The following is a 27797-nucleotide window of genomic DNA, read 5'->3' as shown; positions in this document are numbered from 1 at the left end:
AACAATAATCTGAATTTAAATCCAGTCATGTCTACTTAAAAGTGTTAGACAGCGTTTAGTGAACATGTGTGTAGTGGCCTACAATTTCCTGTCCCCACCTTTGACAAGCCAGACACTTAAGCTGGATATAGACAAATAGAATTTTGTTTAAAAAAAGTAATTCTAAGAACTTTCTTTGATTTTTTTTAATCATTAATGGGGTCAAGTCAATGTTTGTTTTTAACCACATTGATGACTATGTGCCACCAAGACGAGTGTTTGTTTTGTCAGAGATGTAGGAGAGGCCATCAGAGGCCATTTGGTGTAAGTCCATTGTAAAATGTATGCTAATCCACCACAAATATTTTTTATTTACAGATTTGATAGACATACACTTATAAATGTTTTTGCTTTTCTTTCTGCTATACGCGATGTTAATAAGAATCCAAAAATTTTGCCGAATCTTACACTTGGATTTCGTATGCTAGACTCATGTTTACATCCTAGTTTTGCTGTAAAGAATGTTCTAAGGATTTTATCTGGACCACGGAAGACAGTCCCTAATTATTCATGTTCTAAAAAAGCTGAACTGGTGGGTTTCATTGGAGATCTTTGTTCAGTGACAACAATTCCAATGGCAGAGATACTGGGAATCTATGGATATACACAGGTAGATGCTGACTATTGTAATTCCCTCCTCATTGGCCTACCTAATCGCAGGTTATCCCCTCTTCAGTCTTTCATGAATGCTGCTGCCAGACTCATTCACCTCACCAACCATTCCATATCTTCCACCTGTCTCTGACAATCCCTCCACTGGCTTCCCATTGTCCAACAAATCAATTTCAAAACATTAACAATAACATATAAAGCCATTTATAACTCTGCCCCAAATTACGTCACCAATCTTGTCTCCAATCCGTCCTCTCCGCTCCTCGCACAACCCCCTGCTCTCTAGCTTGCTTGTCTCCTTCTCCCACGCTCATCTCCAAGACTTCTCCAGAGCCTCCCCCATCTTCTGGAACTCTCTACCCAATTTGTCTGTCTATAACCTACACTTTTAGGTGATCTCTGAAAACCTCTCTCTTCAGGGAAGCCTACCCTGCCCTCAGCTAATAATGGAATCTTCTATTCCTCCTACCAGTCCATCCCCCACAGTTATTACCATTTGTACCACCAGCCCCTCCCTCTTAGATTGTAAGCTCCCAGGATCAGGGTCCTCCTAGCCCTCTTGTTATGAACTGTATTGTTGCTGTGTTGTCCCCTTTTATATTGTAAAGCTCTGAGCAAACTGTTGGCGCCATAAATCCTGTATAATAATAATATTCCTTTTATCTTTCCGTCATGTGCAAAATTCTAATAATATAAAGCCAATGAGAAAATGCATTTCATTCAATGCAACTGAAATGATTATGAAAATAACTGTTTTGTGCACGGAACTCCTGGTATTAAGTTTTAAAGGACAATTATATTTAGTATGTTGTCTTTAATTAAACCCCCATCCCCTGATTGTATCCTGCTTGATAAAATGCTTAGCCTCCCCCTTTTGTTTTCACTGTGAGCCCCTGCCCAGAATAGCAAAGTCTTTGCAAGTGTAGCACCTTCCTAGTTAGTACAGGCTGTTAGGAAAATGTAGTAGAGCTCTTCTGTAATCAGTGGAGCCGGGGGTCATTATTCTGGCTTGCTCGGTGTTTCACCAACTGGTGCTATGATTGATTTCCTCTGGTGGGGGGAGAAGTAGAGTGGGGATCGGTGGTGATGACAGGGGAGCAGTATTAGAGGGAGGGTAATGATGATGGGCTGGTTTCTTGTTGCAGTGTGGTGAGTGTAGGACAGCCATCAGTGGATGCACATGCCGGGCTCCTGTCTGTGTGATGAGTGACATGTGAGGTCAGACCTCGGCTCTAGCAGTGTGTGTGATCCTCCAGTGCTTTGTAATGATCATTCCTCATCCATGAGATCACATGACAGTGTATGTGCGCATCAAAGTGAATGTAAAAATCTCACAACTGGTCCAGTGTGAGCAGTCTGTGGTGGAGGCTGGATGTCCCACCAGAGGCTCTATGCCCCCTCCTCCAGTACCACTGAATGCAGACTGAAGGGGAATAGTTCAGTTGGTTCTCTTCTTCCTCCATTAACTGCTTCCTCTTGGTAATCCCCCAAATTCCTCCTACTGGGGGAGCACTAGGAAGGATGATACAGATTTCCTGGCAGAGGACATTTGATCTGATCCAGTAGTGATCACACTTAGGGGTGGGATGGCTGTGACCTGTATACCGTGAATAGATCCCATAGACTGGAGGAGCCCAGGGTGGCCAATCTATATGCTCTTATGTACAGCATGCTATGTACTGGGAGGTAAGGCAGACTTCATACACCCCCAGTGCCATCTAGCTGGACGAGATCTGATCACACACTACTATTTCATTCACTGCTCATCCATAGAATACCTAGACTTCCACCTGTCCAGGATTCACCCTGACAGTCTGGGTTTTGAATCATGTGTCCAGATTTCAGTCTGCCGGAACCACGGACATATTAGTCAGATCCGGCTGTGGCTCCCCAAGTAACCAAAATACTCACACACAAATGCCATTCCAAGAGTTGTGGGTGGCTGTGGGCAGGACTGGCATCATTGGGGGAATGGGGTGATGATGTCAGCAAGAGAAATTTGGCCACACCCACTGTTCGCCATGGCACGCTATGTGCCTCGCTTTACCTCTCCCCTTCGGGCACCTAAAGGTGTCCCAGGTCTTTTATGATCCTATAGTGTATACTTAAATAAATTTGCCCTGCACCGCTACAGTGTTCAGGTTTGGCTTAAAGAAATGGTGGCAACCCTAGGCCAGGGGGCCATGGTTGCGGCAGTCAGTGGTGGCAGAGTGTGGTGGTGCGGGAGGGGGGGGTTGGTTACGTGTTGAATAGGGAAGCACAAGAACTAAATACACCACTGAACGCATCATGGAACGCAGTGTGGCATGACTTCATCACACCAGCGCTGCAGTCCTTGGTGTGTTCCAGCTCTCGCTCCAGATGTTGGATTGGTGACCAGTTATGTAGGGCTACACCGATAGGACCAGACTGAAAAGCAGGAAAAGTAATAAGATTTATTAGGAATGCACTTTTTTTTTAAATACAAACACCAACAAAACACAAAACTCCCTATCTAACCTGACAATTAAAATTACAATAAAGTTTAATTTTTTTTTCAATAAATAACAAACATATCATACTTACATGCTCTGTGTAATGGTTTTGCACAGAGAAACCCCAATCCTCCCATCCTGGGGTCCCCTGCCGGCATTCCAGGCTCCTCCCCCTCCTTATTGCCCACCATAGGAAGCCGCTTCCTACGGTGGTCACTTGTGTGTGCTTGCTTCAAAGCTGAGCTTCATGTGTCTATACAGACATACATCCCGGCTTGGCCTGGCCCCCGCTGTCTACTCACTGGTCTTGAGCCAATGGCTCCCAATGCTGTGGGAGATGGCAGACATGCGCAGTGCTGGACCAAGATCGAGCTCAGGTGAGTATATAGGGGGGCTGTGGGGAGAGTTGCTTCTTAAAATATTTTTTACAGAGAATGTATTAAGGTAAAAACATTTTACCTTTTCTACCACTTTAATTAAATAATCTACAAACCAATGCAAATTTCCTAAGATATGTACAAGTGTAAACTACCTAAACTAAATGCAAAGCAGCAGGAGGAATCAGGTAACACAGTGTAAGTTAGGAGGAAAAAGGAACAGTGGATATGATGGGTCAGGAACAGGGGCGGACTGACAACTCATGGGGCCCCCGGGCAATAGGGGATCATGGGGCCCCTGTGTCCTAGCCTACACCCAAAAAAGCCTATGAAAAAGCCAATTAAAGGTACCAGGGGCATCTCATGGGGCCCCCTACTGACCCCGGGTCTTCGGGCAGTGCCCGAGTGCTCAAATGGTCAGTCCACCCCTGGTCATTAACAGGGCCAGAACAGGAATCACATACACAGGCAGCAGGTACAGGCAGTAGGAACAGGAGGATGGGGATAAAAATTCATAGGAAGCAGGATCAGGATAACTGGCAAGGAGAAGCAAGTAAGACAGGTAAGAAACTGGACCAGGACAAGGTTCAGGATCACAGAAAGCAGCAACAGGATGAAAGGCAGCAGGGGTGAAGTTTGGGATTGGAGGGAGTACCATGACAAATATGACATAATGCATTGCAGTGCCTGGGAAATCTGGTCAGGTACAGAGGTTGCATATCCACATTTAAACAGCCTTGTTCTCATGGGGACAAGGTACTTTGCCGGGGATGTCCCTCAAGGCAAGGCCCATATTGAGGACATGTGGCCTGGTATGGTTCAGGAGGAGGAAAAAGTACCCTCCCCCCCATTCCCAGCCATCTAGGCTGCATGCTTGGCTAAGGGCCTGGTATGGATATTGGAGAGGGGCCCTATGCTTTTTTTTCACTTCTGTGTTGGATTACCCCTTACACTCAATACAAGACTCAAATAGTCAGGTGTAGAATTTGAAGAGAATCCACATTCTTTCTGGCAAGTCCCCCTAAAAATGTTGGTGGTTTCTCTCCTATGAATTTTGGGGGGCACCCCATGCTGTTTACTATCCCCACCCCTTTAATCACATTCACCTTTTAGCTGGGAATTTCCAATGAAATGGGTTAGGTGGGGATGATTCAGTGTTAGCAATACTGTTGCACTTCCCACTCCAGCAGGAGGTTTGACTCATTCGCTGATCCTCCAAACAAGCAACACTCAGTCAGAGCATGGGTTGACGCTGAACTAGAAGCTCATCCCTACTGATAGCTACTGGACCAGGCTTGTTATAGCTTGAGTTCACACAGGATTGGTGTGGAAAACCTCCCTGCGCTCATCCCATGCTGAGCGGAGAGTGGACGATTGGGGATGTATACCGTGGAAGCAGATGCTCCATATTCTCAGTGGTAGGAGAGGAGAGAAAGTGGTGAGGATTTCAGATCCCCACCACTTTTCCTCCTTGCTTTGCAGGGATGACAGTTTGGGCTAGAGGGCTTTTGATTAATCAGCACCCTCACATGGACGGTGCTGACCAATCAGTTGCCATCTAGCCCGTACTGTCATCCCTGCAAGGAGAGGAGAAAAAAAACACTTCACAGGTCTAGGGATTTGAGATCTGCACCGCTTTCTCTCCTCTCCTTGCAGCAAAGAAGCTGATTGGCTACCATGCACAGCTCCACCAGATTCTGAGTGAACCAGCTTTAGTATATAAACCCTATATGTCTAGACCAGGGGTAGGCAACCTTAACCTCTTCCTGACCACCCTATAGCAGAACTACTGCTACAGGGTGGCAGGGCTACGCAAATTCACATATATAAATGTGATTTTTAATTTCCTGGTAGGGGGCGCACACGTGCCGGCCTACATACGCTGCCATTGGTGGCTACAGCTGTCAATCACCGGGTCCCGGCCAAAGATTGACCACCGACACTTGGCAATCGCCAAGAAACACTGACAGGGGAGAGATTTGTATGTAAAAAACATCATGCTGCTTACATAGTAAAACACCTTCCTAACCCCTTCCTACCCAGGGCCATTAGTACAGTGTCAGTGCATTTTATTAGCACTGGTCACTGTATTAGTGTCACTGTGGATCTCAGTGGCAGTTAGTCAGTTCCCCCCAGTGTCAGAATGCCCGCCATAGTCCCGCTATAAGTCGCTGATCACCACCATTAATACTATATATAAAAAAATACTATATTATTATGCCCAGTGTATTACTTCACAATGACCTGAAGATCTCTTCTTTCCTGCTGCCGGCACCACTCTAGAGGCCACTAGCCGGGGTAAGAGGTGGAGTGTAGTGGGTATCATGGGACAGGAGCCGCCACTACATAGGAGGCATCGGCTTATGTGGCTCTTGCTCCCTACTACAGCTCCAACTTTACAAGTAGCATTGCACTCTGTTTGATGCTCAGAGATGGGGGGTCCGCAAGCCCAGACCACCATCTACCAGTCACCTAGCTCGATCAACTGATAGATAGCAATCTATAGGTTGCTGACCCCCAGTCTAGACTATAGTAGATTGATTTAATTCCTTTTATCTTGTGGATATATTTCATAAAATCGACTTCAGCATTGAAAATAATGGCTCTTTTTCTGTTCTATAGATCAGTTATGGAGCTATGGACTATTCTCTAACCAACAGGCTTCTCTATCCTCATGTATTCCGGACAGTTCAGAATGACCACGTTCATTATATGGCTGTTATTAAGTTGTTGAAACATTTTAGCTGGACGTGGGTTGGAATAATTGCATCACAAGATGATGCCGGAGACAAAGATAAAGAGATATTAATAAAGTACATGAAAAGTAACAGTATTTGTGTGGAATATACAATATCAGTTGGGCCTTATATGGTTTCTGATGACATTGATGTAGAGCGTGCTGTAAACCGTGATATCTCTGTTATTAAAGAGTCTAAAGCTAAAGTAATTGTAATATGTGGATCACTTACCAGTCAGAGTGTATTTTATATGTATTTATATGATGAAAGTACTAGCTTTGAAAAAACATTTATCTTTCCTCCTCTGAGGTATTTGAGCTTTTCTGGAGATAATCCAATACTTGCCTTTAATGGTAGCTTGGCTGTGGATTTATATCCTTTATTCATTCCAAATAAAGAACATTTTTTTGATGGAATCGACAAGACTTTTAGCTTAACTAATTCATTTAGAGATATCCATATGTTATCAATTGCAAAGTGTATGTCTGCAAACAAAGAACATGAAAATAGTACCATATCATGTCCACTTAAGTATATTAATTGTATAAAAGAACAAGAGTGGCCAAATTTATTTCCTTTTGTGCATCAAGGACTCTCTCCACGAATTTATTATGCAGTGAAAGCTATGGCTGAAGTACTGCATTATATGAACCTGATCTATAAAGGAACATTGAATACAAAACAACCTTACAGGCACAAGGTAGAGTACTCTCTTTTTTTGGTAAATATAAAATGAAAAAGCGATATGGTCAAATTTCAAATATTCAATCCCTCTACAAAAAAAAGAAAAAGAAAAGTTGTTCCTGTAATAAAACAGTTTTGTTGGAGCTGCTGACATATTCAGAGGAGGATTGGGAATTTATAGCCAGGGGGGCAAACACCACCAATTGGCCCATTCATGGTAGGGACACTTTCAGGGACAAATCACGCTGCAATATGAACGGGTGAATAAATGTTTTTTTGCACTACTGTTTCCTTGCTCTGTCAGGCTTCCCTCTACTAAGTCACCGGTCACACCGCTGCGATTTAAAATTGTGAGATTTGTGTGTAATTTCAGGTGCAATTTCAGAAGACTTTATGGCTACTTGTGAAGATTTTCAATGATTTCTTGCAATTTGCAGTGCAATTTCCATTATATTCTATGTATGCGAAATCGCAATAAAACTGCAGAAAAAGTAATGCAAGATCTACTTTAGAAATTGCGCTGCAGCAAATCGCACATGTTAAGACACTGACATTCACATTCATTAGATGAAATTTCAGGTGCGATTTCAATTCACATTAGGTGCGATTAAAATCGCACCGGTATGATTGGGCACTAACATGTTTTTTCAGCTACACCCTATACATATACACTATATTGCCAAAAGTACTGGGACACCCCTCCAAATCATTGGATTCAGGTGTTCCAATCCCCTCCATGGATGCAGGTGTATAAAATCAAGCCCATAGGCATGCAGACTGCATTTACAAACATTGGTGAAAGAATGGGTCGCTCTCAAGAGCTCAGTGAATTCAAGCATGGTACCGTGATAAGTTGCCCCCTATACATTAAGTCCATCCGTGAAATTGCCTTGCTACTAAATATTCCATGGCCAATGGTTAGTGGTATTATAACAAAGTGGAAGCAACAGGGAACAGCAACTCTCATGTAAAATGAGAGAGCGGAAGGGGGGCATGACTTGGGGTGCATGGAGCTGTAGGGATCAGGTGTGTTCCAGAGTCCATAGAATCTAAGGACTTAGTCGGAGCAGTTACTGCCATCTTCAACCAGTTACTGCAACAGCCTAAAGATGCATATATTGAGCTGGACCGCATACACCGCACTCTGGGCCACAGGAATCCTGACCACTCTTTTGTTCATGATATTCTATGCAGGGTTCACTATTTCAAGGTCAAGGATGCCATTATGCGTGCAGCCAGCACACAAGATACCATCTTGTTTAACGAGATACCAGTGATGTTCCTCCCTGACATTTCCTGCCAGACATTGAACATGCGCCAAGCCCTGCGCCCACTCACTCAGCTGTTACAGGACTGACGCATTAGATACCAATGGCGGTTCCTCTTTCAACTCAGTGCCTCCCAGAATGGTAAATCTGTGCAGTTCCGCACTCTCTGGGACTTGCCAACCTTCCTCGGCACTTTTGAACTGCCTCAAGTGGCTTTTCCGGACTGGCCCTTTCATCCGCCAACTCCAGGTCTTCCTTGTGCCCCACAATGGCAGTGGTCCAGCAGGAAGAAGCTCTCCAGATCCTCTTCTCAGAAGATTCCAGATGGTTGATTTCCCAGCTGCTATGCATTGGGAGGTTTTCCTTTTTCTATTTGTGTTTGCATTTGACTGCATGGCCTCCCCCCCTACTAGGTGGTTTCCAGGGTTCTGTTGGTTCCATGCTCTTATATAACTACATTAATGTAATTTTTCTTGAATTGTCATTATTACATGTGTTTTTTTTTGTTATCCATTTCTTGTGTGTTTTGGTTTGGGGTTAGCTCCCGAGTACTACCACCTGTGTTTTTGGGGGAATGGTAGGGGGCTCCTTCAATCCATCCTGTGAGGGTTTTGCGCCCCGCCTTTATTTTTGTGGGGGAAGCTCTCCCACTGCTCGTATGCTCATGCTTCTCTGGGGAGGAGGATAGCTTGTTTTCCTCCATTTACCTCCTGAGGGTATGTTATACACATTTTTTATGAGGGGGTTGCTCTTTAACTTGAGCAGCTTCCCTCTTGGATCTGTTTCCCTGTGGGAGGCCTGGACCAGGACCTGCTCAATGTGCCTTTGACGTTCCCACCTAGGCCTCTCAGTGTTTTTTTTTTTCTTTTTATGCACTGTATTATATTTAGACGGTTCTTTGTCTACTAGTTTTTCTTCTCTGGTTTTCTTCTTTTCCTGGTTCCTCCTTTTCTTTTCTATGTCTTCTGTTCTTTTGTATTTTCCTTTCTCTTTTGCTTCCCCCATACCCTTTCCTTCTTACTTCTCCCACGAGAATCGTGAGTGACACTGTGGGCCGCCATTGGTGGCATTTGTTTCCCTCGCCCTTTATTCCCTATGGTGGGTAGGACCCCAATTAGTTTCTCCTCTGTCAACTGCAGAGGATTTAATACCCCAGAGAAGCAGAGCCAAATGCTCTATCATTTTCATAAGACTGGATCCCAAATTTTTCAGGAGACCCATTTCCATACGGACAGTATTCCGGTTCTTTAAAAGTCTCTACTACACCCAATGGTACCACAGTACTAATACACAAGCCAGGTCTAAGGGGGTGTTGGTGGCCTTCCATAATATCTTTAGTCCTGAGGTCTTGGACTCCCTCATAGATCCTACCAGTCATTATATTGTTCTTAAATTGAAACATCAGGACTTTGTCTTTATAGTGGTAAATATTTATGGTCCCAATCAGCACCAGGGTCCCTTTCTCTCCGCGGTTCTGACCAAATTGTCCTCTTTTGGTGGTCCCTGTTTCATCGCGGGAGGTTACTTTCATATAGCTTTTTCACCTACCTTGGATACTTCCTCAGGTAAATCGTCTTTTTCCTTCTGAGTGCTAACTCAAATTAAATCCCGTCTACATGATTTGCATTCAGTGGACGTCTGGCACGTTCTGTACCCTTCAGAGCGGGACTATAGTTATTTCTCAGCGGCTCACGCATCTTACAGCCGCATTGATTACTTTTTACTTTTGCAGTGCTTACTCAATTCCCCTATTTCAGCCTCACTGACAAATTAAAAATGCTCATTTTCATGGGGTTATACTGTAGGAAAGGGGTGTATACAAAATAGCATGGGAGGTGGGCACTGCACTGGGGAACATGTACCAAGACAAAAAAAATCTTTAAAATTCCATTCAGCCAGAAGCTGTAATTTATTTAAATGCTTAAAGTGAAACATTAAAAATGGCCATTTCCTTTAAATAACATGCCTGGGGGTGCCCTAATCCTGCCTATTAAGGGGTTCATCTCTGTGATGTACAGAATGAGCTGCATCACTGACATTTACAAAAGTATTTTAAATTAAATTTCAGTACCCGCTTTTCTTTTTAAACAGCTCTCAGGCCCCTTTTAGGGTCTGCTATGTATTTTGATGGACCTTTGGTTGGGTGTTGTTTCTGTTGTTTGGTGTGTGCTTTTTATTCTTTTTTTTTAAGGAAGCCAGTAATAAAATATAATTTTTCAGCAAATAAACTGGTTCTAAAGGTTGAAGGTCCTTTACCTTTAAGCATTTTATGCATGAAGGTAGAAAAATGCAGTGTGCAGCTCCCCCCTCACCCCCCCAATACTTACCTGGGCCCAATCCTGATCTAGATATGTACATGAGAGCAGCTGCTCTCCTAGCTATCTCCCTCCTCATTGGCTCAGGCATAGCAGGTGGAGCCATTGGATTCTGCTGCTGCCAATCACAGCCAGCGAGGAGGGAGCTGGGGGCAGGGCCAAGCTGAACTCTGTGTGTCTTATGGACTGACAGGGCTGGCTCTGTAGTGAGCATGGATGAGTGTCCCCAGAGCAAGTGGCTTGCTTTGGGGGCACTTGGCAGCAAGTGACCCAAGAAAACAAGGATTGGGGCTGCTCTATGCAATTGTAGAGAGCAGTTAAGTGTAATATGTTTGTTATTTTACAAAAAAGCCATAAGAAACATACTCTGAGTCTGGTATTTTAAGCGGACTACTAAAAAATAAAGGAAAATCCATAGCAGAGCCTTAAACAGATCATGCAGTCTGGACGTCCAGAAAAGTGGGGATCAAATGTGCCCTCCCCCTCCCCTTCCTGTATCATACCAGGCCGTAAGACCTGCTACAGGACTCAACAAATGCCTACTGACACTTTTCCGGACATAGGACCTTTTCAAATAACCTGTGGCTGCTACAAAAAGCCCTGCCTTCTGTTTTGATAGCGTTGTCAACATGTGCAAAAGATTCAGGGAGTTATTAACCACTTGCCGTCCGGCCGCTGTATGTAAACAGCCGGACAGTGGCAGTCCAGGGGCGGGTTGCCGTTCATAAACGGGGCCCGCCTTATTGGACTGTGCGCGCTCCCTGGGAATGTAAAATCTAAAAATGTTTTTTTAAAAATTACAATTTTTGGTTATAAACTAATTTGGGTTATTTTTTTTTTTTTTTTTAATAAAAAGATAACGGAATACATTTTGGCCAAGATTTATGATGAAATATTATTTATTTGCAAAATTTTATAAGAAAAACTATTTTTTTCAAAATGTTTGGAATTTTTCATTTATATAGCAAATAAAATAAAAATCCCAGTGGTGAATAAATACCACCAAAATAAAGCTTTATCTGTCTCAAAAAAATGCTAAAAAATTCATATGGGTACAGTGTTGCAGGACCGTGCAATTGTCATTCAAAGTGTGATAGTGCTGAAAGCTGAAAATTGGCCTGGGCAGGAAGGGGGTAAAGGTGTCCGGACTGGAAGTGGTTAATAATGCCAGTTTTACAAAGTGGTGCCATTAATGTACCAAATTCAAAAATAATTTCCTTCAGTTTGTAGATAATGAAAGTGGAGGTGTATAAGACTTGTGTCTGTCTCTGTCCTCCGCTGTGTAGCCGAGTGGCAGATTTGTTGCATCTACTGCCTCCCCTTCTACCTGTCACTGGTTGTTAATGATGCTGTTGACTTTATAGCCGACTAGACACGTGCATTTAGTTTTGTAACAAATCTATTTTTGGACAAAAATTTAATTTTCAGAGATTCAGATGTATTTAAATCTCTGAAAAAACAAAGTAACAAATTTCAATGAATCTGAAAAATGTAACAAATTAAATTTTCAAATTTGTTCTATAATTCAGATTCAAGTAAAGTTGGGATTTAAATTGAGTTTGTAATTGTCACAGTCAGTCAGTTCAGTTCCACAGTCTAATGCAATTCTTAGCTTTGAGAAATGTATATATGAATGACGATTCTAACCGAAAAATAATATGTAACAATCTTTAAAAAAAACCTGCAAAATGTTTCCGAATCCACCCGGACCAACACATATATGAAATGAACGCCAAAGATATGAAATGATGCCACAGTGGATGGAGCCTGATGGGGACTCTGAGATACTAGTTCCCCCACATGTCCACTTTCTACTTTTGATTGATATCAGGCATCGGGCAGTTTCTGTAGCCATAAGAAGGCTGTCTGGTGTCATAAACACTCTTTATGAATTCCTTTAGGTGTGTCTGACTTACTGTAAATATACAGTATAAGATTTCAGCAATCAACAGCAGCAACTATCTCTCCCTGCAAACACTGCTTGATCTGTCCCTACTATGATATATGACTGTCCACCAGTATCTCAGTTTTCTCATTAGTGTTCTGATCGTCTCTGCTAGTGGTCCCTGCTAGTGGTCCTATGGCTTCTTCCTCCTCAGTCTGCTAGTATCTGGGGAAGCAACCTTAGGGAAATAGTTCAAACCTCTGTGAGGGGTCCCTAGTGAATATTGCCCGTTCTTCAGACTCCACTCCTCAGGGAACCCAGACATAGTCAGAGTAGGGTCCAGGTCACTCCACTATGCTCAGTTTGTGACAACTAAGTATATTGATTATTTTCTACAAGATCAGGAAATAATCTGATGGACACTGGGGGCTGGATATAAATATTGATTTTCCTGTGTCTGGTTGCTTTTCTTTACTTAACACGTTTTATCTTTCTATATTCAACCTGAAGTTGTATCATCTTTTAAAAGAAATTAAATATGAATTTGGATTACTCGAGCCAAGATCATTTTTTAATGAATACGGAGAATTTGTTTATCATTACAAAATTACAAATTGGGTATTTAAGAATAATCCTCCTATGATTTATAATGATGTGGGAAATTTTACATCCTGGGCACCAGAAGATCAGCAATTACAAATGAATACTAAAGCCATAACATGGAAGCTTGGCAATGAGGTAAGTCCATGATATACACTCACCGACCACTTTATAAGGTCCACCTTGCTAGTACCTGTTGGACCCCCTTTTGCCTTCAGAACTGCCTTCATTCTTTGTGGCATAGATTCAAAGAAGTGTTGGAAACATTTCTCAGAGATTTTGTTCCATATTGACATGATAGCATCACGCAGTTGCTGCAGATTTGTTGGCTGCACATCAATGATGCAAATCTCCCGTTCCACCACATCCCAAAGATCCTCTATTGGATTGATATCTGGTGACAGTGGAGGCCATTGGAGTGCAGTGATCTCATTGTCATGTTCTAGAAACCAGTGTGAGATAATTTGAGTTGTGTGACATTATCCTGCTGGAAGGAGCCATCAGAAGATGAGGACACTGTAATCAGAAAGGGATTGACACGGTCACCAAAAATAATCAGGGAGGCCATGGAGTTTAAACAATGCTCAGTTAGGACTAGGGGGCTCAAAGTGTGCCAAGAAAATGTCACTATTACCAGCTTGAATCGTTGATACAAGGCAGGATGGATCCATGATTTCATGTTGTTTACACCAAATTCTGACCTTACCAACTGAATGTTGCAGAGTAAATCGAGGCTCATCAGACCAGGCAATGTTTTTCCAGTCTCCTATTTTCCCATGTTGGTGAGCCTGTTTGAATTGTAGCCTCCATTTCCTGTTCTTAGCTGACAGGAGTGGCACCTGGTGTGGTCTGCTGCTGCTGTAGCCCATCTGCTTCAAGGTTTGATGTGTTGTGCATTCAGAGATGGTATTCTGCATACCTTGGTTGTAATGAGTGGTTGTTTGAGTTACTGTTGCCTTTCTATCATCTCGAACCAGTCTGCCCATTCTCCTCTGACCACTGACATCAGCAAGGCATTTTTGTCCACACAACTGACTCTCACTGGATATTTTCTCTTTTTTGGACCATTCTCTGTAAACACTAGAGATGGTTGTGTGGGAAAATCCCAGTAGATCAGCAGTTTTTAAAATACTCAGACCAGCCCGTCTGGCACCAACAACCATGTCACATTCAAAGTCATTTAAATTCCCTTTCTTCCCCATTCTGATGCTCGGAACTTCACCAAGTCATCTTCATTATGTCTAGATGCTTAAATGCATTGAGTTGCTGCCATGTGATTGGCTAATAAGCAATTTGTGTTACCAAGCAATTGAACAAATGTACCTAATAAAGAGGCCGGTGAGTGTAAACTTGGAATAACAATAAAGATGAAGAATTTGGGATTAATTAGAAAAATAGGAACTGTGTAGAGATACAGTATAGGGTGGACAGCACCAGCAGGAATCTTAGCTCGCAACCAGGTGTGCCCCCAAAACCCCCCAAAACAAACAGAATACAAGGAGATTACAGCACAGAGCCTTAATGCATTGCTCCTATTAGTTAAAAAAGAATCCAGTCACTTGAGGCATCCCTGCCCTTATAATCACTGACCTGCACAATGCAGTAGAAATAGAGATACATTATATTGCCAAACATATTGGCCCCGCCCTCCAAATCACCAGATTCACTTGTTCCAATCATCTTCATGGCCACAGGTGTATACAATCAAGCCGCTAGGCATGCAGACTGCTTCTACAAACATTGGTGAAAGAATGGGTCGCTCTCAGGAGCTCAGTGACTCCAAGCGTGGTCCCGTGATAGGTGGCCACCTGTGCAATAAGTCCATCCATGACATTTCCTGGCTACTAAATATTCCACGCTCAACTGTTAGTGGGATTATAACAAAGTGGAAGCAACTGGGAACAACAGCAACTCCGCCACCAAGTGGTAGGCCACGTCACATGACAGAGCGGGGTCAGCGCATGCTGAAGCGCACAGTGCGCAGAAGTCACCAACTGTCTGCAGAGTCAATAGCTAAAGACCTCCAAACTTGGTGTGGCCTTCAGATTAGCCCAACAACAGTGCACATAGAGCTTCATGGAATGGGTTTCCATGGCCGAGCAGCTGCATCCAAGCCTTACATCACCAAGTGCAATGCAAAGCGTCAGGTGCAGTGGTGTAAAGCACGCCACAACTGAACTCTAGAGCAGTGGACATGTGTTCTCTGGAGTGATAAATCACACTTCTCTGGAAATCCGATGCATATGTTTGCATTTGGTGATTGCCAGGAGAACGGTACTTGCTTGACTGCATTGTGCCAAGTGTAAAGTTTGGTGGTGGGGGGGTTTATGGTGTGGGGTTGTTTTTCTGGGGTTGGGCTTGGCCCCTTAGTACCAGTGAAAGGAACTTTTAAGACATCAGCATACTACGACATTTTGGACAATTTCATGCTCCCAACGTTGTGGGAAGAGTTTGGGGATGGCCCCTTCCTGTTTCAACATGACTGCGCACCAGTGCACAAAGCAAGGTCCATAAAGACATGGAGGAGAGAGTTTGGGGTGGAGGAACTTAACTGGCCTGCTCAGAGTCCTGACCTCAACCCCATAGAACACCTTGTGAGGTCAGGCACTGATGTCAGACTGCGAGCCAGGCCTTCTCATCTGACAATACAAATGCGCTTTTAGAAGAATGGTCAAACCTTCCCATAGACACACTCCTAAACCTTGTCGACGGCCTTCCCAGAAGAGTTGAAGCTGTTATAGCTGCAAAGGGCGGGGCCAAATCAATATTGAACCCTACGGACTAAGACTGGGATGCCATTAAAGTTCATGTGTGTGTAAAGGCCGGCCAACCAATATTTTTGGCAATATAGTGTATGTCTGTGTTCAGAACTTAATGGCTTACAAATATACAACACATGAGATGCTAAAAGAAGGAAACCTCAAGAATGAAAAAAAAGAATCACTTTGATGCAGTTGGCTAACTTGAACATATATTGCAATGTACATGAACCAAGAATTCCTGTTTCTTATGGAAAATTTTGCTAGGAATAAATAAGAGTGTATGGTAATTGTGGAGAGTTCACTTAACATTTTAGCGTGAGTGTGTGTACTTGTCAAGCAGGGCCTGATCTAGCCTGTCTGATGTGGGGGTGCAGGGGGGCAGAGGATGTGAGGTCAGTAGGGTAGTACACAGGGGGTCAGCAGGGCAGAGGATAGGATCAGCAGTTTATAGGGCAGTCTATAGAAGCCATTAGTTTGTAGGACAGTGTACATGGAGTTATCAGAGAAGAGGGCAGTGTGCAGCTGGACAATGTACAAGAGTCAGTATGGTAGTGTACAGGGGGTCAGCAGAGTAGACGATAAGGGGCAACAGAGCATATGACAAGGATCAGCAGGGTGGAGAAAAGGGGTTATCAGGTCACCAGGATGGAGGATAGGGGTCATCAGTGCAGAGGACAGGGGTCAGTAGTGCAGGAGACAGGGGTCATCAGTGCAGAGGGCAGGGGTCAGCAGGGCAGAGGGCAGGGGTCATCAGTGCAGAGGGCAGGGGTCAGCAGGGCAGAAGACAATGGTTAGCAGAAAAGAGGACAAGGTCATTGCTGGCAGAGCACTCAGCAGATCTCCTCCTCCCTCCCCCACACTGTAACCAGCCTGGGTACTCATAGCTCCTCCACACCACAGCACATAGCTAAGATTGGATTCCCTTACAGACGCAGCATCCATCTGCACAGTGTGTGGCTGGCTACAGATAGAAGCTGTGTCTGTAAGGAAATTTACACAAATCTCAGCTATGGGCTATGAGGATCTGTTAAGTGCACTCATATCATGTCTCACCCTCCCAAAAAAAATCATCCCTCCCAGCGCACGTTATGTTATCCTCAAATTTCCCATTTTAGAAGAAATGCTCCCTGCCAAACCCGCCCTCTGAGCACAAATCCTATCCCCAAATCCCCCCTCCTAGCACAATCCCCTCTCATTCCCTCTCCCAGCACAACCACCTCCAAATTACTCTTCCCAGCACAAATCCTCTCCAGCCCTATCCTCTTAATCCAAATTCCCACATCCCCTCCTAGCACAAACCCCCACCCCCCGCAGGAAAAAATCCCCCTCTTAGCTCAAATCCCTCCACTCCCAATCCCCCCTCCCAGCACATATCCAACCAAACTCCCTCTTTGCATATATTCCTTCCCAATCCCCCACCTAGCACATATCCCCCCCCAATCCCCACTCCTAATATGTTCCCCCCTCCTAACACATTTCCCCCCTATTCCCCTATAAACACATATCTCCCCCAATCCCCCCTTGTCCTAGCATACCCCCCATCCCCTCTCCTAGCACATATCCCCCTCAATCCCCCCTCCTAATATGTTCCCCCCTCCTAACACATATCCCCCCAATTCCCCTATAAACACATATCTCCCCCAATCCCCCCTTGTCCTAGCATACCCCCCATCCCCTCTCCTAGCACATATCCCCCTCAATCCTTCTAATAGCACATATCCTTCCACCCCAATCCCCCCTTTTAGCAAATGCCCCCCCCAATTACTGTTCCCAGCACAAGTTAACCCTCCAACCCCTCACATTATGTTCCCCACCTGTAAATTCCTCCCCACCCCCACAGGAGACAGGAGAGAGGCTGTGTTGTGTCCTCCTGTCAGTGCAGAGCTCCTCCACACACAGGATCGTTTGTTCGGGCTGCACACAGTGTAATTACCATGGGATAATAGTCTCATGGGATGTGATAGACCTATACAAAATACTAATAATAATAATAATATCTGAATTTCAGGTCCCAGTATCTCGATGCTCAGAGCCCTGCTTACCTGGCAGCAGAAAAAAGGTTGGATCTTCTGTTCACAAATGCTGCTATGAGTGTGTCCCATGTCCAGAAGAGGAGATATCCAACATTTCTGGTAGAGTTTGTGTTTCTGGATAGAGATTACCACTATTGCCCTTCAGAGGATCCCCCCCCCCTTCCTGACCAGGCCATTTTTTGCATTACAGCGCTATGTTACTTTAACTGACAATTGCGCGGTCATGCAACGCTGTAAATAAATTACATTTATGTCCTTTTTTCCCCTCAACAGCTTTCTTTTTGTGGTATTAATCACATGTGTGTTTTTTATTTTTTGCGCTATAAACAAAAAAAGACTGACAACTCTGAAGAAAAAAAAATATATATATTTGACTTTTTGCTATAAAACATATCCAGTAAAAAAAATTAAAAAGTCAAATTTTTTTATAAATTTAGGCCAGAATGTATTCTGCTCCATGTCTTTACGTGTCAATCTCAATACGTGTAAATTATTTGGTTTACGTGAAAGTTATAGCGTCTACAAATGGCGGTATATATACTGGGATTTAAATTTTTTTATACTAGTAATAGCGGCGATCAGCGACTTATAGCGGGACTGTGGTGGGCATTCTGACACTGGGTGGGAACTGACTAACTGCCACTGACATCCCAATGACACTAATACAGTGATCAGTGCTAATAAAAAGCACTAACACTGTACTAATGACACTGGGCAAGAAGGGGTGGGGTGATCAAAGGGTTAACAGTGTGCTGTGTGCTGTTTTACATGATGCGCAATGTGTGTTTTACTAGGGAGACATGCTGCTGTGTATTTCTCCTATGTGCAGAGTAATGCACAGCAGCATGTCCTTGCTGACAGGAGAGAGATCTGTGTTGCTTACACACAGGTCTCTCCCCTGTCAGTGATACTTGGCAATCTCCAGGTGTCGGTGGGGAATCTCCGGCGGAAACCCGGTGATTGACATCCCTAGCCGCCAATGATGAAGTGGGTAGGGTGAAAGTGTGCGCCCCCTGCATGGATATGCAAATCACGTATACATACGTAATTTTGCGCAGCCCTACCACCTTGTAGCAGTAGTTCTACTATAGGTTGGGGGGAAAGCAATTAAAGTGCATGAAGGTAAAAAAATGACTCAGTACATTACTACAAGGTAAGCTCATTTTCTCAGGAGTTTGTACACCACAATAACAATAAATGGTGTCAGCTCTGCCCAATCATCTTTTGCTACTGCTACTTTACTGAACAACCAAATCCCTCCCCATCTTTTAAATATAGAGAGCAATTGTTCTGTAATCTTAGATAAGAACTGGGAGGGTTGAGATAACACTGGGATAGGACAGCTCTTTATTTCCTGCGGAATCAAAAGGTATTTTTTGCACTTTTCAAAAACATCATTCTTGGCGAGCAGTCATTGGGAATGTGGATCATGTCAGTAGACTGTGTGCATTGGATGATGTGATTGGCGATGAATTTATGTGGATAGGGATGAACGTACCTAGGTTCAGTTGGAAACAGGATCTAAGAACATGGCTAAGTTCTGGTCCATTGTGCACTCTGCAAACTTTGCCTACGTTTGGATGCCAAAATGTAATCCTATTGAAATCATGGGAGACAAAAATTAGAAGTCAGTCGTGGCCATTTTCTAGACTAATAGACAAGGGATTGTCAAGTAAGTGGCATGAGGGGGTGCTGCAGGGTACTGCCCCGAGAAACAAACCTAAGCAAAAAAAAAAAAGTTGAAAAATGTCTGTTTGGCAGGCATGACATGCTTTAAGAGCAATATTAAACAAATGCAACATTTCCTTAAATACCGAGCCTGGGGTTCCCTAAACTGCCTGTGAAGCAATGCCCCTGTACTATGTATGCAAGCTACTGCAACCAGCCTGGCATTTACAAAGAAAAATGTAGCACTGCCTACTTAGAAGCTGCTGAAGTTTTTGGGTCTCCCTATAGTCCTGTACAGCCAGGCAACACACATTTCCTCAGTCAGACTTGCATCCAGGAGACATTAACTAGTCCCTGAGCTTTGTTTTGAAGTTTTATTAGGAGATTTTAACTGGGATAGGGTTAGGGATGTACGGGATGCCCAATGGAACTGAGGTCAGCTTCCTGGAACTATACAAGTCTTTACAGCAAAAAAAAAATATCTTCTTGGAGAGCTAGCCAGCATCCCGCTTGTACCACCCCAGACCCTAGATACTCCTTATCCAGCTGTTCTGGGGGAATCCCTGAGCAGGGGATCCAGTGCCTGTCACTTTAAAGTAAGACAGTCTTGGGTAGTTGCTAATCTGGTTTCCCACCAGAGTTCTCCTTCCCCTATCTGCCCCAGAGGGTGAAGGTCTACTCACTCAGCCCTTCTCCTGTGTTGATGATGGGTTGGTGGCTGCTACCTGGCCTGCTAGCTGTGCTGCTCCTTCCCTGCCTAACAAGTGCCTAACAAGTGGCCCTCTCTAAAGGGGCCGGTGAAGTCCCAAGCTTTCCTCCTTCCAAGCTTCCTGCGTGGAGTAGAGACCCAGAAATGTAACTCCACATCAATCCATATAGCTAACATGATATCATAAAATAACCGGCACTGCCTATGTAAGCCAACAATACAACTCACATAAAAACACAGATGATAAAGGAAGCTGCTGTTATAAAGTGTTACAACACCTCAATGCATTCAGTGTAACCCCTCCCCCCACCATGGGCAACAATGCTACCTTACCCTCTATTTAGGTGACAAAAAATAAAATAAAATGAATCAGAATTAATCAAAGTCTTATATCCATAGAATAGTCCACAATAAAAGATTCATCCAATAATGTGTCAGTGCTCTGTGATAGTTTTTACACCAATGAATAGAGCCAAATACTCTCACCGGCCACCTTATTAGGTACACTTTGCTGGAGCCTAAAAATCTCCCCCCCACCATTACACCACCAGCCTGAACCATTGATACAAGGCAGGATGGATCCATGCTTTCATGATGTTTAGGCCAAATTTGGACCCTACCATCTGAATGTTGCTGCAACCAGTCTGCCAATTCTCCTCTGGTCTCTGACATCAACAAGGCATTTTAGTCCACACAACTGCCATTCACTGGATATTTTTTTTTCTTTTTTCAGACCATTCTCGTAAACCCTAGAGATGGTTGTATGTAAAAATCCCAGTAGATCAGCCATTTTTTAAATACTCAGACCAGCTTATCTGGCACCAACAACCATGCCACATTAAGAGTCACTTAAATCCCCTTTCTTCCCCATTCTGATGCTCGATTTGAACTTCAGCAAGTTGTCTTCACCACGTCTAGATGTCTAAATGCATTGAGTTGCTACCATGTGATTGGCTTATTACCAGTTTATGTTACCAAGCAATTGAACAGGTGTACCTAATAAAGAGGCCGATGAGTGTAGAGTGCTCCAAGGATGTGTTTTCAGGTTGGGGTTCATCCAATGAGGGACAACAGGGATTTCACACCTCATTCATCAGACAACTCTGATCCCTTGCATTAACAAGTGAGTCAATAAGGCTTGGTTTCCCATGGATCATGAGGCTCAGCTCCCCCAATGGTCTTCATCCAGCTCCCCAGTGGACACGTGTCACAGTCCTTATGGTAGCTTGAAAGCTGAAGTCTAAGTAGCACTTTCAGAATCCGAAAAGTTTACAGAATGTACAACGAATGGAAATCAAGTACATTCAGCTCATCACTACATGAGAAACCTAGAACTTTAATAATAAAATTATATCACACTTCAAACTTGTAACTTGTATAGTGAGGATATAAATATCCTTTTCCTCCTTCGAGGCCCACTGCATCCAGCTCTTCTCTCCCACCCCTCTGAGGATTGCAGTAATCTATCAGCCTCCTGGACCCATATCCCACTTCCTGGACGACTTTGCCGCCTGGCTTCCCTTCTTCCTCTCCTCTGAGCTACCGACCATCATCCTTGGGGACTTCAATATCCCCATCAATGTCAACAACCCGGCTACTTCCCAACTCCTCCTTCTAACCTCCTCTTTCGCTCTCACACAGTGCACACAGTCCTCCACCCACACCAATGGGAACACCCTGGACCTCGTTTTCTCCCACCTCTGTACCCTCCACAACTTCACTAACACCCCCTTCCCTCTCTCTGACCACCACCTCCTCACGTTCTCTGTCTCCCCCTCCTCTAACTCCCCCCAAAGCGTAAAACCATCACCAGCCATAACCTCCGCAACCTGAACCCGGCCCCTCTCCACTTGGCAGCTGACCGTCTGTACCACAGTATCCTTCCCCTGTCATGCCCTGACCTGGCCACTACTGCGTACAACGACTCACTGTCGGCTGCCCTAGACTCCCTGGCACCCCTAACCACACGTTACATCAGACCCCGACCGCTTCAACCCTGGCAGAATGACCATACAAAATGTCTCAAACAACGCAGTCACACGCTGGAGCGATTATGGCGCAAAACCAGATCCCCTCGAGCGTTCTCCCTCTACAAATCCGCATTCCTCACCTACACCTCCTCCCTCCTCGCCGCCAAGCAAGCCTACTTCGTAACCCTCATTAACACCCTCTCCACCTGTCTTCGCCGGCTCTTCTCCACATTCAACTCCCTGCTCTCTCCCCCCCCACCTCCACTCAGTACCTCACTCACTGCCCACGAGATTGCCAATCATTTCCAAAACAAGATTGACGCAATCCGTAAGGAGATTGTCAATTCACAATCTACCTCTGCACCTAGCCTCCCTCCCTCCATCACCCCTTCAACTCTCCCCTCCTCTGACCTCGCAACCGCACTGCCCCCCACCACACCTAACGTCCTGCACACTATAACCTCCCCAACACTCCGCTCCTTCAGCCTTGCTACCACTGAGGAGGTCACTAAGGTCTTCACTGAAGCCCACCTCACCTCTTGCCCCCTGAACCCTATCCCCTCTCATCTTCTCCGGTCACCCCCCTCCTCCATCATTCTCTCCCTCACCCACATCTTCAATCTCTCCCTCTCTACTGGTGCATTCCCCTCCCCCCTAAAGCATGCGCACATCACCCCCATACTCAAAAAACACTCCCTGGACCCCACTGACCTGAACAACCTTAGACCCATCTCCCTGCTGCCACTCACTTCTAAGCTCCTTGAGTGCTTAGTCTACAATCACATAAGCGCCCACCTCACTGACAACAACCTCCTTGATCCACTACAGTCTGGCTTCTGTCCCCTACACTCCATCGAAACCGCCCTACTTAAAATCACTAACGACCTGCTAACCTCCAAAGCTAATGGCCACTACTCAGTCCTCCTACTCCTCGACCTCTCCGCGGCCTTCGACACATTCGACCACCCTCTCCTCCTTACTAAACTACACTCCCTTGGCATCAGGGACTCTGCTCTCTCCTGGTTCTCCTCTTACCTATTCCAACGCTTCTTCAGCGTTACCTATAACGCTGCCACCTCCCCCTCTCTCCCCCTCTCTGTTGGGGTCCTCCAAGGCTCTGTCCTCGGACCCCTTCTCTTCTCCATCTCCCTTGGCAAACTGATACAGTCCCACGGCTTCAACTATCACCTCTATGCCGATGACACACAAATTTACCTCTCCACCCCTCACCTAACCCCCTCACTCTCCGCATCACCCACCTCCTAAACGACATATCAGACTGGATGTCTCTCCATTTCCTCAAATTAAACCTTTCCAAAACCGAGCTCCTAGTTTTCCCCCCAGTCTGCGCCCCCCCCCCATCCTCTCTATCACGACTAACAACGCCACCATCAATCCAACCCCACACGTCAAAGTCTTAGGTGTCACCCTGGACTCAAACCTTTCCTTCCAACCTCATGTCCAATCACTATCAAATTCATGCAGGCTCTGTCACGGATCGCAAGATCGCTGCCACCAACATGCAACAATCTCACGATCGCGACCACCAAATGCGTCACGATCGCAGCGTCAGACCCCAGACCTTCTCACCAAACTTGTGACCGAAGGACTGGCCAATCTAAAACCGCGATGTGACGTGCGTAATAATGCCACACCCAGCTGCCCCCTGCACAACGATTTTCCAGCTAATGGAAAACGATCGATGTACCAGCCGTCGAATCGATTGGTACTGGGTCAGGTTAACTACGCAACTAACCCTTCTTCACACTGCCATCACCTCCTTTTTATCAGAGAAAGAGGAAACCCGGGGTTCAGCTATAACACTATTATGATTGAAGTAATTGTCTGTATAAAACGGTCTGCAGGCCGGTTATACAGAGGTTAAAACAAACAGTAGCGTTCTCTTAAAAGGCAGGGATTCGTAAATTGCAATTGAGAGCTTATAGAAACAGTTCAATACTTTCAGAAGGAAAGATTTATTACTAAAAGGTGAAACGGGTGCAATAAAAATATTTACAGAAAAATATGTAACTAAAATATATATATATATATACATATATAAAGACTATAGCACAGCAAAGAGATAATAGGAAGGAAGTTAAAGGGTTAAGTTACTTGCCAGTACGCCTTGGCTTGTAAGCAGATCCAAGTTACAAAGCGAAAGGGTCTCCCCAGGTGGTATTGATGTTAAAATGGGAGATGTCTTTAATTTAAATTACTGAGGCCTACTAGCCTGTTTTTAAAATGTCCCAGCAGGGGGGGTCGCTCTGAGTAACTGACCAATACTCTGTTTAGGGAGGGATTGTCGGGCGGAACCCTAAATTAGAACCAACATCTTTCATAATTCATATTCTGGTCTATAACTTCTCAGCTGCACGAGTGATAGTCCCCTTGCGGGTATATTATTACACAGACAAGTCTGAGGATTATTTAGATATGAATTATGAAATTATATGCTGCACAGTTCATGAGATCTATGTTTCTGCTTCCTTGAGCGTGCAAGACAAGTTGAGTAACCTATTAAACGATTTGCCTGCTCATTGTCCATCCGATGATATGTCCTGCTTTTATGTATGTCTCTCATATTCCAAGATATGAGACATAGGATAAAAATTGATTTGAGGAATGTTCATTCAATTCTGCTACCTACGCTGCTAGGTTTTATGAGGTTAAAACCTCTTTCAATTCCTGGGAAAGCTGCCTTATCTCTGTTACGAGGTGAGAAATTACACAGGTTCTTGGGCAGAGAGGGTCTGTCTCTCTTGGGAACACTGGCCTTATCCTGGCCTAGGTGAGAAAGGCTACACTTTCGCAGACTGCTCGGCACCGAACTAGGGATGCCTTGCCCTGCCATTGACCCATAACCAACACACACACATCTGTCACTGTGCCTCTCAGGAAGGGAGGGGGGGGAGAAGGATAAGTAGGAAGATGGAGATGCCTACAAAATGGTTGCACTGCGTCCATCTCTGATGCACAAGTTTGAGACAGGCTCCACCTCTGCAACATCTCCAAGATACGTATGTTCCTCACCCCAGACACCACTAAACAACTCGTACACTCCCTTATTATCTCACGCCTAGACTACTGCAACTCCCTTCTCACCGGCCTACACCGAAACACGCTATCCCCGCTCCAGTCTATCCTGAACTCAGCGGCTAGACTCATCCACCTCACCAACCGCTCCACTTCTGCCACCCCCCTCTGCCAATCCCTTCACTGGCTCCCAATTGCCCAATGCATTAAATTCAAATTACTAACTCTGACATACAAAGCCATTCATAATGCTGCCCCAAACTACCTCACTGACCTGATACCCAAATAGCACCCTACCCCTGCCCTTCGCTCCTCCCACGCCCGACTGCAGGACTTCTCCAGGACTTCTCCCATCCTCTGGAACTCCCTACCGCAATCCATCAGACTGTCACCTACCCTCCTCACCTTTAGGCGCACCCTGAAAACCCATCTCTTCAGGCAAGCCTACCCCACCCTCACCTAACATCCGTTCTCCTCCACTCCTCCTACCACTCCATCCCCCTCAGCCACTTCCTCCTGTACCTCTACCCCCTCCCTCCTAGATTGTAAGCTCGAAAGAGCAGGGCCCTTGAACCCCTCGTGTATTGTATTGTTACTGTATTGTCCCATGTACTGTCCCCCACTATAATGTACAGCGCTGAGCAAACCTTTTGTTGCTATATAAATACTGTATAATAATAATAATACTTCTCCTGTGGATCACGGGGTGCAGTTCATTCTGCACTCCTTTGACCAGTTTTCAGCTGACAGCCGGCTGAAGCCCACTGTTGGCTGAATTTACTCACCTGGTCCAGACTAGGGAAAGATCCAGTCTGGAGCAACACCTGGCTTATCCTCTCTGCAATGCACTGAGAGCCTGAACCAGCCGCTCCCACCCCTCCACAGCTCAGCGCTCCAGTGAGTGTGTGTGTGTGGGGGCGGGGGGGGGCGCGAGAAAACAGCGGTGACTGACAATGATCAGACCAGCTGTGAGAACTCAGTGATCGGTGATCATGTGATCGCTGAGTTCTTACACTTAGAGTAGATGGGGACAGATGTAGCTTCGGACCGATGCTGCATCCACCTAGGTAAGTATGTTTTTTTTTTAAAAAAACAAGCCCACGCTTCTCTTTTGATGATATTTGGAGGAGATCAAAAGGTAGCAGATAAGGGAATTTCATTATCAGGTTTACATACACTTTGGATTAATGCTCCACCTTTATTACTTTTTCTGCTTATAACAAATTTTCTCTACATTTTTGTTTTTTCTTTTTTCTTTTTTTACATACTTTGCAATTTCTTAAAAGCATCAATCATGTTTTCATATTTAATACTGGCCATAGCCAGTCTCTACATACAAGGAGGTCCAGAAACCCTATTTTTATGTTACATGATGGCTATAGAACCAGAGAAAAAATAAAACAAAAGATCAATCTATAATACAACTTACATTGACATTTAAATACTATTCACTCTCCCACAATGAACTGGAAATCGAATTGCTAGCTGTGAGGCAAAACAGTACATATGTTTTTGTTCTTAGAAACTTTGACACAGATGATCATTGTATTTGTATTGATCTTCCTGCAGACAGTGAAAACTGCATGAAATGTCCTGATGATGAATGGCCAAATGAGAAGAAGGATCGGTGTGTTCCAAAATTGGTGGAATTTCTCTCCTACACTGAGGATACAATTGTTGCAGTATTCTCAGCTGTCTCCATCTTCTGTTGTCTTCTGACTGGTATAATATTGGGAATATTTATACATTACCAGGACACCCCCATTGTTAAAGCGAATAACCGGAACCTGAGCTATCTTCTCCTGGTCTCCATCATGCTGAGCTTCCTCTGTGTCTTCTTGTTCCTTGGCCGTCCAGTAGATGTGACCTGCATGCTGCGTGTAACCTCTTTTGGTGTCATCTTCTCAGTTGCCGTCTCTTCTCTACTTGCCAAAAGTATCATGGTGTGTATTGCTTTTAAAGCCACCAAACCTGGAAGTCCCTGGAGGAAATGGATGGGAGCCAAACTACCCAATCTTATAATCTGTGTGTTCTCAGTTGTTCAAGTCATAATCTGTGTCACTTGGTTGTCTATTTCTCCTCCCTTCCAGGATCAGGACACTCACTCTTATCAGGGAAAGATCATCATTCAGTGTAATGAGGGTTCAGTTATCGGCTTCTACTCTGTCCTGGGATATATGGGGCTTCTGGCAGCTGTGAGCTTCATTATAGCTTTTTTAGCCAGGACATTACCGGACAGTTTTAATGAGGCCAAGTACATCACCTTCAGCATGCTGGTGTTCTGCAGTGTCTGGATTGCCATGATTCCGGCCTATCTGAGCACTAAAGGGAAAGACATGGTGGCTGTGGAAATTTTTGCTATAACGGCATCAAGCATTGGACTTCTTGGTTGTATATTTTTCCAAAAATGTTACATAATTCTGTTCAGACCAGACCTGAATACAAAAACAGGTTTGCTTGAAAACAGAGGATAATATATATTTTTAGTGTTTTATATAATATAAAGAGAGAGATAGAAATTACTTTGTTAATGTTACAGTTTCATCTATAACAATGCAAATGTTATTTTCTCAGTGTATTGAGAATGATCTCTGTTAAATTTTCATATTTCAGGCTTTTACAAAGGA

At 44.5% G+C, this 27797-nt stretch overlaps 1 protein-coding gene across 1 annotated transcript; it reads left to right on the top strand.

The window, feature by feature from the left end:
• Window positions 1–209: 209 nt before the first annotated feature.
• Window positions 210–27644, top strand: LOC149449825 (vomeronasal type-2 receptor 26-like). The gene is made up of 6 exons (XM_089692719.1): window positions 210–274; window positions 358–649; window positions 6125–6445; window positions 12888–13130; window positions 17763–17886; window positions 26740–27644. The coding sequence occupies exons 1-6, from the start codon at window positions 210–212 to the stop codon at window positions 27642–27644; spliced, it is 1950 nt and encodes a 649-aa protein (XP_089548845.1).
• The last annotated feature ends 153 nt before the right edge of the window (window positions 27645–27797 follow it).

Source organism: Staurois parvus, unplaced genomic scaffold (genome assembly GCF_062004578.1).
Source record: "Staurois parvus isolate SC_StPar_1 unplaced genomic scaffold, SC_StPar_1.0 ptg000602l, whole genome shotgun sequence".
Taxonomy (NCBI): domain Eukaryota; kingdom Metazoa; phylum Chordata; class Amphibia; order Anura; family Ranidae; genus Staurois; species Staurois parvus.
The sequence above is the reverse complement of the archived record's forward strand: the minus strand, read 5'-3'. Positions and strand labels throughout refer to the sequence as shown.

Coding starts and splice junctions, on each gene's coding strand:
- LOC149449825 (XM_089692719.1), top strand. CDS start 210: ATGTTTGTTTTTAACCACATTGATGACTATGTGCCACCAAGACGAGTG. Junction 650..6,124: donor GAATCTATGGATATACACAG/GTAGATGCTGAC, acceptor TCTGTTCTATAG/ATCAGTTATGGAGCTATGGA. Junction 13,131..17,762: donor CATGGAAGCTTGGCAATGAG/GTAAGTCCATGA, acceptor TCTGAATTTCAG/GTCCCAGTATCTCGATGCTC.